We start from the raw sequence: 15,491 nt of genomic DNA, 5'->3' as shown, positions 1-15,491 counted from the left end.
GCTCCTTTGTCCAGGACAAACTCTGGTCTGAAACTCAATGAAAAGTGTTTGTAAAGAGTCTTCATGAATTAATAAAATCCCACATCCATCCTCTGGTGACTGCAACTCATTCATCTTTTGCTGACTGGAGTTTTGTGACTGAGTGGGTGTGTCAGCAGATCTTGGGTCTTAGTCTGTGCGTGTACATGTGTGTAGTACTGTATGTGAGTGTACTTTGTGTCTGTAGTTCACTGTCTTGGAGCAAGTATGAGTGGGTTTATCTTGTTCGACAAAGTCATGGTTATTTGACCTTTGCCCTACTGTTCATATGTATCAATGCTTACAGTATGTTGTACTTTTGTGTGTGTGTGTGTGTGTGTCAGCGATCGACACCAATCTCAGAGACAGCCAGGGGAGAACAGCTCTGGAGATCCTGGGAGAACATCCTGCACAGAAATCCCAGCAGATCACTGCTGTTATCCAAGGTAACACACACACAAATTGGGTCATTTCAGGAGCCAAATATATACTCATGTACAGTAAACATAGTACAATGTTACAAAGATTAAAGATACAGTAGTCACAGATTTATAGAAAGTTTACAGGTGACAGAAAAGAAGAAGAGATTTTTTTCTACTTTTTGGATCCCCACGGGTAAAATAAAAATGTTACACTCTGTTGATATATTACATATTAAACACAGACTTGAAATACACACGCATGCACAAACAGGACCTATACGTGCACTAATGGAGAGATGTCAGAGTGAGGGGGGGTTGGGGGGTTCGGTGCCTTGCTTTGCCACAGGTGTCAAGTTTTAAATGTCCTCAACTTTGCAGCCACACTAGAACTCTAACATTTGTGTATTTTGGACTTCACTGTGTGAGTTAATGCATTTGTAGAAATAGAAGTGTTTTCTGCCGATTGATAGTTGGTGTGTGGATAGGCTCTACTATATGTGACATTTAAGATTGCAACTTGATTAATCCTGCAGACATGTTGACATGCAGTGTATATATATATATATATATATATATATATGGCTCTAAAAATGTGCAAGGGCTATCCTAATTTTGACATGTATTTGTTATGTTGATGTAGAATATGACATTGAGTCCTGTGTTGCGAGCGGATGTGATCCAACTGAGATTTTGTTTTCCAGGAAGTTTATCTTCTGTTGGGAAAACAATGGGAATTCCTGTACTGTATGTGTTCAGTCGCTACAGTAGGAGAGTGCCCAGTTATACAACTCAAGCCCTGTAAATGTTGTTCTTGACATTGCCACCATACAGTGTTCTTTCCAGTTTTCTTCCGTTGTCTTACTGGCCAAGTTGGATCTTAAATAAGATAGTTATCGATGGTCTTCTGGAATTTGTGACAAAAAAATAAGTATTTAATTTAAATGGATAAATAGAGTGCTTGGTGATGGGGCATTTTTGGCATCTGTACGTTGGATTTGTTTAGACCCACGGGTAACAGTATATACTGCACTGTATATGTCCAGGAATCTGCATAGTGACTGAAAAACAGCAATGTATCAGTAACTACTGTTGTAAGATGGCAAACGGGAACAACCGGACCTCACTGTGCTATAGGACACGCTTTTTATACATCTCACTTTTATCACTGTTATATACTGTTCATATGTATCAGTGTTATCACGTTGAATAATTCTGTTCAACACAAGTTTTTTAAAAGTTTAAACCACAATTTATGATTGGTGTTCAGCACTATTTACATCCAAATACACACAGTCTATTCAAATGCAGACTAAATAGGTTAATTACTGTACGTGGGCTGCAATTTGAACGTGGACATGTTTGGCGAGCACAGGCTGATTGCTACTGCAGTAGCAGACTGGGACATTAAAGTGACGAAGAAACAAGATTTTAAATTTTTTTCCAGTGAAATCAGTTGGGATGAGGAAAGACTGTTTAAAAATGTTTAAATGCTTTGTGAATTAGCATGTCCATGCCTGCCAAAATCTTCTTTGCTGGAAAAATACCACAGGAAAGGAAAAAGATTTTGCTTTTAAACAGGGCTGCAGCTAACAATTATTTTGATTTGCGATTAATCTGCAGATTATTTTCTCAATTAAACAATTAGCCCTTTGGTCTATAAAATGTTCCTTGTCTTATCCAACCATTCGTCCAAAATGTAATCAGTCAGATGCTTTTTATTATGCTACTTAAACGTCCACCTTAAAAATCACCAGTCACAAATTCACAGCACCACTTCCATTACAGATGCAGCCAGTCACTCTTTTTCAGCAAAAGAAAAATGAGTATGGTTTTAGTGTTTTCACTTTCTTTCTTCAGTCTTCCTCATCTTGGTCTTCCACCTGCCATTAAAAGGCCTGTTTCTGCTCTCATGTTTACTGCACTGTGTTTTGTATGTGACCAGTGATTGTTAGTGTGAGTTTGCTCCATATTTCCCAGAGACCAAAAGATTCTCAAGATTGCAACTTTCAAAGACAGTATTGTCCTGAGGTGATTATGAGGCTCAGTATGAACACTGTAATCGGTGACTTGGAAGCCTTCACTATCTGTTTTTGTGTAATCTGTGGGTGTATGTGCGGCACACCGTTACAGATGATTTAAAGGGAGTGAGATAATGGCAGACAGAAATTGAGGGATACAGGGATGAGTAGAATATGTTAAATCCTAAATTAACTAAGAGGCAAATATAGAAAGGGGAACACAGACTAAATCCCAAGAATGTTACAAATTGGCCACAGCTAGAAAATAACAGACATAAAGCTGACATTAAACCATTTGAGGGAAAACACAGTGATGCAGCGGGTAGAGCAATTTAGTTGTAATTGGGAATTCCAATTTCCCATTTAATGTAACCTGTAACGCTCAATAATCTGATATATATATATATATATATATATATATATATATATACACAAAAAAATTAAAGTCATTCTTTTTTTACGGTCCACAACTTAACTACTTTGGTTCAGTCTTCGGCCCTCATCAACCTTGTTTCCAGTGGTAGCAGGCAGCTGTTTTCAGCCAGAAAGCTCTAAAAACCACACACAAAGTTAGCAAACTAGCTGGTGAAAATAGTAGAGCATTTAGCAGCTAATGAGCCAGATATTTTTCTCAGGAGTTGGTGGAGAGTTAAAAGGAGAGTGAGTATTTTGAGCTTCAATTTGTCAGGTGGCCAGAAATGCAACTCCAAATTTAATACAAGTGTTAATGTCCATGTCTGCTGGATCATGGATATGTAACACGTAGACAACTGTTTCCTGTTTTTTTACAACTTGTTCTGTTGCCCCTGAGTGACCCAAAAAAATCAGTAATTAAGGAAACATTCTAGATGTCTTGCATACTATTTTGTACACATTTCTCCAACGTTCAGCTTGACATATTTGGTATCTTTGGAAACTTTGGGACTCCACTAGAATGTAAAGTGAGGTTTGGTGGGTTTGAATAAAGCTTGGCTTCACAGGATGTGTTGTACTGACTGCCCCAAAGTCGGTCAGTCAGTACAATGTTAAATGTCTGATGTCTTTGTCACATAAACTTTATCCAGCATCCTTGGAATTCTGCTGCTCAAATCCTGTGCAATACAAATAAAATCCTATGCCTTCTTGTGACTGAATATTCACAAATATGCAGTGAACAACACTGAGCTTTTGAAACTAAAAGACTATTTCCAAAATCAAAGATGTAAATACTTTTTACAATCATGAATAGACCACGTGTAGCTTTTTAAATGTCAAAAATTGATGTGATAGTAGATGTTGGTCAGAAATGGCAACCATCAAAATGTAATTTCAGTAAACCAGCACTGGAAATAGAGAGATTTGGACTTCAGCATAAATAGGAGACTGAATGTGTGTGTGTGTGTGTGTGAGAGAGAGAGAGAGAGAGAGCGCACAGCTGTGACTTGGTGAAAAGATCAGCTGCATGCCATTTCCTGTTGGCGGAGATGGAGAAGGACACACAAAGAAAAAGACCTCTCATTTACTCAATTGTACCAGCTGAGGGGCTTTCTGGTTGCCACAGGCACCTCGTTGAGTAGATTCTCATTTGATTTACAAGCACGTGACTCATCCTACTGTTCAAATGTATTAACGGTTCACTTTTTACAGCCCGGCAGAAGTTATTTACAGTGTAATGTAGTGCAGTAGTTTAGTTTATGAAGAATCTACTGAAGCATGAGTACAGGGGGAATAAAACTGCCAAAGCATGTTAATCTTTCCTTTCAGACTTTGATACACTTTCCCATACTCAGGATAACTGTATGCAAATATGATTGTGTATCATAATTATTGAGCTGAATGCCAAGATTCATAGTAGTAGAAATACACACATACACTTTCCTGACCTTAATAGGATTCCTTATTAGGGCTCTGCAGGGAATCTGCTACATAATTTCACTTTTCGGCTGCTAATGCCTCACTTAAGTGAGTTTATTATCCAGTCTTAAACTTATTTTCTGCCCCCACACCTGAACCTGCTTTCTGTCCTCGTTCCTCCTGTCGCCTTTCTTTTTCATTTCCTCCATAATTCTTCTCATTTGCTTTTATTGACAGCCGTGCTCCATTAGCAGAAGCTGTGAAGTAAATTTGCGGTGTTGGGAAAAGTGTGAATTGAATGCAGCACAAGCTGTTTACCATGCTGATGTCCATGTTATTATATTGATCCAGTGAAATGCCTCTGAATTCATTTCCTCCCCCATCCGTCCCCACCCTCCGACACCATCACATTGTCCTCCAAACTCCTCTTTCGGCCGGTGGCTCTTAAAAACGTATTTCCACTTTCCCCCCCTTTCTTGTCCTTCATCTTGTCCGACCCTCCATCTTCTTACCCCTTCTCCCCCTTTGTCTCCATGTCTCTGTAGAATATATGATGGACGAGATGGAAAGGAGGAGTATCGTGGAGGAGCCTGTACGCAAGTGTCCGATCCCTGCTCCTCGAACCTCTGTTCCCTCGCCCTCTGCCTCCCCCTCGCTCAGACACAAGAGTGAGTAAACACACACGTACACAATGATGTAACGGCCACAATAAAATAAATGGGTTTACACTCACACATTCAAGGTGCTCAAAAATAAATATTTCATAGAAAATAAGATTTCCTTTTGAGAAAGTGACAGAAACCAGCAGTAGAGATGTAAAATATCAAAATATATTTCATGTTGATTGATCATTGATAATTTTGGAGAGCAGGTCCTTTAGTGGAGAAAGACAGTTACTGCCGGTCTGAACAGCCATACATTTTCCCTGTCCAGCGCTGCCCCCTGTGTTATGAATGTAACATTGCAACAAGCTGATCCATAACCGGATCGTGGAAATTAATATCTTCTATCTTCTTGTATACTGAGCAGTCTGTTTTGGTGGTTTAAAAATCAAAGAATCAAGTCTTGCAGTATCTGATTTTAATTTTGTTATTTTTTTATTTAACCTTCTATTCAGGGGAGTTTCACTGAGAGGCAGCCTCTCTTTTGCAGGAACGCCCTGATCACATTCACACAGTTGCATACCTGGAAGCTGCCCAGCATAACCACAGTCTGATCTGCTGGCCACTGAGCAGCTCCACTGGAGCGGTTGGGGTTAAGGGCCTTGCTCAAGGGCACCTCAGTGGTATTAATGAGGGAGGGACAAGCGCTGCTCTTTCACTTTCCCACCCAGATTTTATCCTGTTGGTCGACCTCCCGGTCACAAGCTCTCTTTACTAACCTCTAGGCCACCACTGATAATTTTTGAGGGATGGGTATATGCTTTAGTCAGTTATATGTTTTTTTTTCTCTACCACTTTGTACTGATGCTTTAAAGAACTTTGGGTGTATTTCTTACTTTGCCCATGCCTCTTCCTCCTCACTCCAGATGATGCTGTGACAAGTGAGCTGTCCAAACTGCTCCATGAGATCAAAAAGTGCCGGGACAGGGACTACTCCTTCGAGGAGCTGTGCCACACCATCTCCTCCCACTCCATGGACAGCTTTGGCAGCGGGCGGCTCTCTGACGAAGAACGCCCAGACCGACCCAATGGCACCCTGACCCGAGTCAAGGTACGGCGCTCAGTAATGACAGAGGATTGGTGCATTTGAAGGAGCTTGGTCTGTTGGTGAAATGAACCATGGTGTATTATGCCTTGTCCTGGGTCTGCTCCTGTCTTCAAGGGCATCTTGTAAACTCCCACTTCTGAGTGAAGAACAATGTGTGTAACAATGAAACAACAACAAATTGGATCCAGCAACAGTGATATACAGTGCTAAGCATAAGTGAATACACCCACGCTAAAGTTGACTAAAAAGAGGAATACAAAATCATCTTTTGGAAATTGATCTTAATGCCTTAATTAAAAAAAAAGAGGAAAAATCCAACATTTAAGGACACCAATTTTCTTTGTGAATGAATAATGTATCGTAAATAAATGAATGTTCTTCCTTAATATATAGGGGGCATAAGTAAGTACACCCCTATGTTAAATTCCCATAGAGGCAGGCAGCTTTTTATTTTTAAAGGCCAGTTATTTCATGGATCCAGGATACTATGCATCCTGATAAAGTTCCCTTGGCCTTTGGAATTAAAATAGCCCCACATCATCACATACCCTTCATCATACCTAGAGATTGGCATGGGGTACTTTCCATAAAATCATCTCTCAATGCAAATCAAACCAGCTATTAGGCTAACTGAAATAAAACCAATCTGGATGGTCCTTTCCCTTGTTGGCCTGGAGGACATGATGTCCATGATTTCCAAAAACAATTTGAAATGTGGACTCGTCAGACCACAGCACACTTTTCCACTTTGCGTCAGTCCATCTCAGATGAGCTCGGGCCCAGAGAAGCCAGTGGTGTTTCTGGGTGGTGTTGATATATGGCTTTCGCTTTGCATGGTAGAGTTTTACATTAGACTTGTAGATAGGGTTGGGTACCGTTTGAATTTTTACGATTCCGAACCGGTACTTTTAAAACGATTCCGATTCCTAACCGATTCCTAAACCGATTTATTGAAAAACTGAAAAATGACATCAAAGAAAGGCTCTTTTATGGAGATTTTTTTTTTTCATTGAAAATTATTTAAATGTAACAATATATTAATGTTTTAAAGTACTTAAATATATAATAAGTAAACCTAAGTCACCTAACACATAACTACAGTAATTTAACAAATAACAGTTACACTATTAACAAATAACAAAATAAATGTTGAATTGGTATGCCAACCAGCTTCAAACTTTAGCAGTTCTTTTGCAAATAAAACACCATATTTGCCTTCTCTGGCAAGATACTACACCTCTCCTGACTTATGGCATGTCCTGCACAGGAGAAAACTCTCTCAGATGCTGTCCAAGAGGCCTGTACACACAGGGAGGAGTTTGAAAGGGCAGACAATTTGGGGAGGCTGTCCCGTCTCCCCCACCACCAGGCTACAGGGTCTTGTCCTGAACGGTAGACTAGCAGAGCAAGTGTAATATGTTTACTAGCGACCACGTGCAGTGAATGGTTAATATGCCTTTACGTCCGTTTTGGTGAGCCCAGAGGGAAAATATGGCATTTTTAAAGTAGCCTACATTTACGATAGCGAGATAACAGTAGACTACAGAGAAAGTGTGATATGTTTACGTCCGTTTCAGAGCGTGTACAGAAAGCCGTCTATCAGCAGTGATTGTAGAGTGCATGTCGGGGGAATAGCGCGGACACGCGCTTCACACCGCGAGTGGGCACGTGCGCCACTCAGCAGAAAAGGGAGAAAGAAAAAAGAGTATGCTACTGTCCAGAGCGACAGAGGGAAAATATTTCAGTCGGAACCGAAATGAGGAACCGAAATTTGTGTTCTAATCCGGTCCGAATACTACCGTTTGCGTAGGAACCGGATCCATAGTGGAACCGGGTTTCGGTACCCAACCCTACTTGTAGATGTAGCGACGAACTGTGTTAATTGACAATGGTTTTCCGAAGTGTTCCTGAGCCCACGAGGTTATATCCTTTACATAATGATGTCGGTTTGTAATGCAGTGCCGTCTGAGGAATCGAGGGTCACGGGCATTCGATGTTGGCTTTCAGCTTTGCCGCTTATGTGCAGAGATTTCTTCATCTTTTGATGATATTAGGGACTGTAGATGATAGAATCCCTAAATTCATTGCAATTGTACGTTGAGAAACTGTTAGACTATTTGCTCACACAGTTGTTCAGAAAGTGGTGAACCTTGCCCCATCCTTGCTTGTGAATGACTGAGCCTTTTGGGATGCTCCTTTTATACCCTATCATGACACTCACCTGTTTCCAATTAATCTGTTCACATGTGGAAAGTTCCAAACAGGTGTTTTTTGAAAATTACTCAACTTTCCCAGTCGTTTGTTTTACACAACGTCCCAACTTCATTGGAATTGGGGTGTGGGTGTTATATTTTAGTGGCACAGAGGTAGTTTGTACTGGAGCAGTTATTCAGTATGTTCATTAAATCTGGTAAATGGTAAAGACTTCATTTATATAGAGCTTTTATACAAAGTGCCTTTTATACAAAGTGCCTACATTGACCCATGCACATACACACACACACACACACACACACACTCACACACCTGATAGCAGCAAGCTACCATGCATGGCACTGGTCCTCTGGGTTCAGTGTCTTGCTCAAGGACACTTTGAAATGCCAGAGATTAAACCACCAACGCTGTAATCAGTGGACGATCGCTCTACCTGCCTAGCAACAGCTGCTCTACGTCAGAGTCAAGTTATTGATTAGTCGCTCTACCTGCCTAGCAACAGCTGCTCTACGTCAGAGTCAAGTTATTGATTAGTCACCAAAGAATTAATCAACAACAATTTTGATAATTGATTAATTGTTGCAGGCATTACTGGTTTTAGCCTCTCAAATGTAGGAATTTGATGCTTTTCTCTGTGTTATTTAATTGTAAACTGAATATCTTTGGGTTTTGGACTGCTGCGGTTGGACAAAGTAAGTAATCGAAGATGTCACCTTGGACACCTTGGGAACTTGTGATTGGCATTTTTCACTATTTTCTGACAATTAACAAGCTAAGCAATTAATTGATTGAACCAAAAAATATAGTTGGAGCCATAGTTATAACTGTGTTATTTGGGTGCTCAAGAAATAGTAAAAAAAAAAAAAATATTATGACAGATTATAAAAATACCATTATCAAGAGACTGATGTTGCAAACATAGTAGACTAGCATTTCAACAAAAAAATAAGAATTTTTTTTCAGGCAAGTCTTAAGAGACTTAATCTTTTGGTATGTTATCAGTGCCATGTATATATGCACAGCTGTTGCATTTTATCCTTGTATAGAAAAACCACGTAAGACCCCCTGCTGTGTGAAGCACGTAAAGCAATCTTTTCTCTGTTTAACTTAAATAATTTACCTGAACATGTCTATCATCTCTGCATCAATGTCTTTGTGTTTTATCACACTACAAAGGGTCTAGATAGTAAGTACTGTACTGTATATGTGTGAGGGATCGTTCTTTGTAGAAATGATACTTGCACTTTCTCTATTTTGACGGCAGAGGGCAGTATCAGATAGACTGAAGCCACTTAGCTGGCTTGTCCAATTGAGTATTTACTTGTTGTTGCTGAAACACACAACAGCTTCTGTTTATTGTTAGCCTGAATTAGTTTAGAATTGTAATTAGAATTTGTGCTCAAACAGCTGCAGACATTGTTTTTCTTGACATTGCTTCGTCTCATTGGGTGCCTTTTTATATTGAAATATAGTTGGTAGTATCTACTTCACTTTTTTACTCTCTCAGACGCGCACACACACACACACACACACACACACACAGGAAAACTGATTAGATGCTATTGGTTTGAATTCCAGTTTGGACTTTTATCAGTATTAGGTGACCAGAGAATCACTGCTGCAGTTTATTTCTAACAGCCAGCGCAGCGTGACGAAGAGGCTCTGAGCTTTTTCAATTCCACTGTCCAGACAGTAGGACTCACCGCAGGACACAGAGGTCATCTATCACACTGACCCCCCACCTGAGCCATACACTCACAAACACACGCACACAACACATACAGAGAAGCATCTAGAAGAAATGCGGTAGTCTGTGTCTGTGTTTCTCACTTGCTTATTACGACGTGTCCGTTTCCATTTTTCTTTCTATTTCTCTCCTTCTCGCTCACCTACAGCAACACATACACACCTTATACACACACGCACACACACCTTACACACACCTCAGTGAAGGAATATTTTGACACTGATCAATAGCTCATCATCTTCTCCATCTCTGTAATAGGCTCAATATAAAAGCAAGCCGAGGAATGTTTACGTACAGTGCAGCAGGTGTTAAAACCTGCCGAAGCAAACAAATGTGCATGTACATTGAACACACACACACACACACACACACACACACACACACTCGCTCACTTGACCGTAATTATCTCAATCCAGCTCTCTCTCTCTCTCTCTCTCTCTCTAAGTACCAATTTGTATTCTATTACTGACATTCACAGTGTGTATGTGTGTTTATGTGCCCCCAGGCTACTCTCTGTACACGTGGCCGCAGCCATTAGTATGTGATTCGTGTGTCTGTTACACATGAATAAAACATGCAAAAACCTAAGACAGCGCACATACAGAGGAAAAAAGCAATGCAGGCTTCTCACGTGTGCGTGTCCTGTATTTAAATGAGTACTTGCAGTGTGTGTCTTTCCACTGTTTTACTGACACTGATAATACTTTCTGCTGATATTCGTACAGTATCACTCAAGAGTATTTTCAATAATAAGTCTATTGAATTGATTAATAAAATAATTTAGTTAGGAAAATGTGAGACAATGGATAACTTCTTATGTTGTCCAACAAACAGTACAAGCCCCAAAAGTATTCCATTTACAATGATATAAATAAAACAGAGAAAAGCAGCAAATCCTCCTAATTTTCTGTTGGTTGACTAGAAACATTCATTATTTTCTTTGAACTTTAGCCTTTGCAGGTAAGACAATTTTACTTTTGGTTCTGTTCTGAGGAAAAGTGAGGCCGTGGTTCATCTTCTCTTTATCCTCTGCTGACCATGAATATCTGTACAAAATATTATTATATATTTTTTAAATCTTATCGGCACAAACCCTCTTAAAGGACCAGCGTATAGGATATAGTGGCATCTATTGGTAAGGTTGCAGATTGCAACCAACTGAATACCGCTCCCTTTACCCTTCCTTTTCTAAGCGTGTAGCAGAACCTACGGTGGCCTTCGTAAACGTAAAAATGTAGAAGGCCCTCTCTAGAGCCAGCGTTTGGTCTACTGTTCTGGGCTACTGTAGAAACATGGCAGTGTTACATGGGTGGCTTCCTATGTAGCTATAAATGTATAAATGCAGAGAACAATGTTTACAATAAACTGTGGTTAGCAGTGTATTCTGGCAGCAGGAGGACATTTGAATATGTGGGTACATATAAATCTGGGTGAAAAGTTGTTCAACTTGATCAGCTTTGAAAAAAAAGGTACTTTTCTTGCAATGGTGATACTTAAATGTAATTCAGTAGAGTCAGTTCACAGGATTAGTTTGATGTGTGGTTTCCTCCATCAAATGAACTGAGTTGTGAATGTTGTAAAAAGTGAGATTTCCATGTCTTTTTTTATGATAAAGCAAGTTGAGGTTCTAGTTAAATACTGTAAAAAGTATCAAAACACTCATTCCACAGAGCAAGGCACACAGCCCATATTCAGAAACTGTATCAGAGCCGTCAAGACTTCCTTAAGGTTGTGATGTCACAACTATACAGTATATAGGTAGAAAGTGCTGCTACAGTGGCGTTACAGTCATACCCCGGCTGCAATGGCCCGAAACATTGATCAATCAGAGCAGACGGGGCTTTTTTGGGGTGGGGGGGGCTTAAAGAGATGGGCGCTAAAACGGAGCTTTTCAGACAAACATTAACTTAAACATTTTCTATTAGAAACCCAAAATACAAATAAAATACAAAATAATAGCGAAAATGTGTCCCTTTAAACCAGGGGTCATCAACTACATTTCTCCAAGGGCCAGAATGTTTCTAAGCAGACACTCCGGGGGCCGGACTTACAAATAAAGAAAATAAAATGAATTTATACCTAATACGCCTATTCTTGTTTGAAATTTTCACTTTCTTACTGAATTAATGCTATATTTAATTTTTTTACATGTATTAGTGTGAGCAAACTCCTAAAAAAAAACATGGAAACTCCATAATGATAACTAGAAAAAGATCTCAGACTAGGAGGCAGTTCACTGAGGAGTGATGGTTAAAGTCTGTGATTATGAAACATGGTTGTAGTATGCAGCGTCCTGATTGGTGGAACATGCTTGCAGAAAGAAATGGCTGTTGTCAGGTAATGGTGAATGATGAATGGACTGATAAGCAGGCTATGCATTTGTCATGTATGACCCATTTGCAATGAAACGATGCGGTTGAAAAATAATACAACCAGCATCATCATCAACAATGAAGAACGCGAACATAACGATCGCGTCATTTACGTGCATATTAAGTAGCCACGTGTCTGTTGTGGTCTTATAATACATCCATAGCTTTACTGCTCCAGCGGAGAGGATGGCTCGTTCAGCCAGCAGTTAAATTTATAAGAATTTGTCCAAATTTCAAGATTCCCGGCAAACTAAGAAACAGTTAGACTACAGACAGACAGTTTTTGTTTTAGCTTGTTTGTAAAAATTCGCTATTTGCAGAGTAGAGCTGTGTTCGCATAAAACAGCGCGGTGGACTGAGCAGACGGAGCAGATTGAAATATCGCTTTCTACATGTTTATGCCTGTCTATACAGGTGAGTGCATTGATAAGTATTGACTTTTTACTCACAAAGATTTTATTGTAGCCTACTTACAGTAACGAGACTAGCGTGAGTTGATCTGCCCCAGCGGCCATTGGTAGGCTAATCCTCTCTGTATCGTTCCCAGTCAGGTACTGCGTGTTTTAACGCACACACATCTCGGCTCAGCTGTGTGTGTGGAGCGCGGGCATCACTGTACAGAATCCCGGCATGTGAATAGAGATGCAAATACAGGGGCTGGGTTTGTGCTCTACCTGTGTAATGTTACCTGCTGTAAATGCTTGAAATGCTAAATAACGGAACGCATTTTTTCCTCTTCACATTTTCTGGATTCATGATTATTCTGCGGGCCAGACTAAACGCTTTGGCGGGCCGGATGTGGCCCGCGGGCCGCCAGTTGACGTTGGCTGCTTTAAACAATACCTTAAAATGCACACACTCACATGAATAAACACATTATTTAGTTAAGTAGAAAAAATAGTAATCCATTCCTTAAGGGGTTCCCTGTGACAACTAATGTATTATTGATCAGTTATGGAGTCCTCAGTAATGAATAATTTAATGGTGTCCTTTTAATTGAACACTGGCTGATATCTGATTTTTACTGTAATGAAAGGATGTATCCGTCTATTGTTCATGTAGTCATACAGTGCAGTGTGTGTGAGGATTGCCGTCTGTCATGATCAATCAGTATTCCAGTATTGCAGAGGGCCCTTTGCTATCTGGAGCGATTGGTGACCTTTTGGTTTCAGCTTCATTTTGTGCCTCCATCTCCAGTCTGGTTGCTGTTCTGGTGCTATTTCCACCCGTCTTTCCCTCCCTCTGTATCTTCTCTTGGTTTCTCTCTTAATCCTCTCCCTCTTTACCTTGATTTCTTTGGACCTTCGTTCTGAAGATGATTTTTCTTCTCTCGTCATCAGACCTCCCTCGGCTCTCTCCCTCTGCCTCTCTCTTTACTCTCCTATCAGCTTTTTAAAAAGCTACATATCAGACATAGGGGTGATATCTGTCTATGTAATCGGCTGTGACCTGCGTCCTCTGCTGCATCATATGGTTCACTAAGATATCAGGTGGGTTGTATCTGCCCTCTGACACCTCATGCCACAGAGCTCTTCCACGCGCCTGCCTCCTGGGAGCCAAAGAGCCCCAGGAAAGGACACTGAGTGCATGTGTTTGTGATAAAGTTGTTCTGCTGTTCCTGCACCTTTCTCCTTTCTGGTTAACTCATTGTGGCACCCAGAGCAGCAATGCAAAAGCATATACACTTTAAATGGTGCGCCACTTGTTTTAAGAGTTTTTCTAATGTGAGCGTCTGCATCTTAACACAAATTGGAGATTGAGGCTTAATAGAAGAAAGAAAATAAAACCTGGTTTTTGTTTTGCTTTTAGACAAATAATATCCCAAACCTCTATATGAAATCAAATGTATGCATGAATGCTTGTTCAGTTTTTTGTCCTTCAGTTTTATCTGCAACTTGGCTTTTTGGAAAGCCAAAACAATGAACTGAAAGACTCTACAATGGTCTGTAGAGCTGAGGAGAACGGCAGAGTTGTAACCCCTTTCACATTACACGTTTTCCGTTGATCCATTGTTAATGTAGAAATATTGATTAGAGTTTTAGAAGTAACTTCACTTTGTCTTCTGTTTTTTCTATCTCTTCTCGCACTGTATAAATGAAGTTGACATTTCTCTTTTCAGCTCTTTGTTATATCCCAGTTATTTGCTCTAAGATAATGCAATCTCAAACAGGGGTTTTTATGACCCTTATGGTTTATGGTTACTTGTTATGTTGGTGATGTAGCGATTTTATAGTTTTCAAAAACATTTGCTCACAGCGGCTGACCCCGCCTCTCACTGTGGCCGTGGAGGAGGACGAGGCAGAAAAGAGTTGTGGCCCCACTGGATTCTGGGAGGCCCTGACACCCTGCAACGGCTGCCACCACCTGGGCTTTTCCAACCTGTCACAGGTACACACACACACACACACACACACACACACACACACACACACACACAGAGCCTAGCCGTAAGTGTCACTTGTACAACATTTCATAATAAACGTATACATATGTCACTGATGGTCTGTAGAATAATGCAACATACACACACACACACACGCTGCTTCACTACAGTGAAATTACAGGCTACTGATATCGCCATTGTTGCTGCATGAATACTTTTACTGGTTACCTTGGGAACGCAGCGAATGAGCCGTCACTGCAGGCTGGCTCTCCTGGCCGCTCTGGATACTCTGTTCAGTATCTGTCTCTTTCTTGCTCTCATGCTTGTTCTACCAATCTTTCGTCTTCACCTTCTTTCTTAATTATCACAATTTTCCCAAAAAAATTCCTTATCTCTCCAGGTTTGAAGCTTTTACATTTTTATGAGTCGGACTTGATTCATGAACTTTGAATGAGTGACATTCAAACATGTAATATCTGATACAATGAGATCAGATAAAAGGATAATAATCCCTGTGGGGGAAATGTGACTATTGCAGCAGAAAAGGAATACACAGTATAATATAAATGTGACTTATGTGTGTGTGTGTGTGTATATGTATGTATGTATGTATGTATATATGTGTGTGTGTGTGTATATATGTATATATATATATATATATATGTATGTATATGTGTGTATGTATATATGTATGTATATGTGTGTATGTATATATATGTGTGTATGTATATGTGTGTATGTATATATATATGTATATGTGTGTATATATATGTA

General features: G+C 40.0%; 1 protein-coding gene across 2 annotated transcripts in view; it reads left to right on the top strand.

The window, feature by feature from the left end:
* Positions 1 to 15,491, top strand: part of anks1b (ankyrin repeat and sterile alpha motif domain containing 1B) — a 238,508-nt gene that overhangs the window by 88,587 nt on the left and 134,430 nt on the right. For both annotated transcript variants that reach the window (XM_078243136.1, XM_078243133.1), the window contains exons 7-10: positions 363 to 464; positions 4,837 to 4,959; positions 5,820 to 6,004; positions 14,591 to 14,722. In XM_078243136.1, coding sequence (XP_078099262.1) covers positions 363 to 464; positions 4,837 to 4,959; positions 5,820 to 6,004; positions 14,591 to 14,722 — 542 coding nt within the window. The remainder of the gene's footprint in view (positions 1 to 362; positions 465 to 4,836; positions 4,960 to 5,819; positions 6,005 to 14,590; positions 14,723 to 15,491) is intronic.

Source organism: Sander vitreus, chromosome 23 (genome assembly GCF_031162955.1).
Source record: "Sander vitreus isolate 19-12246 chromosome 23, sanVit1, whole genome shotgun sequence".
In the NCBI taxonomy this organism is placed as follows: Eukaryota; Metazoa; Chordata; class Actinopteri; order Perciformes; family Percidae; genus Sander; species Sander vitreus.
Note: the sequence above shows the minus strand (reverse complement) of the source record. Positions and strands in the feature narration are given on the sequence as shown.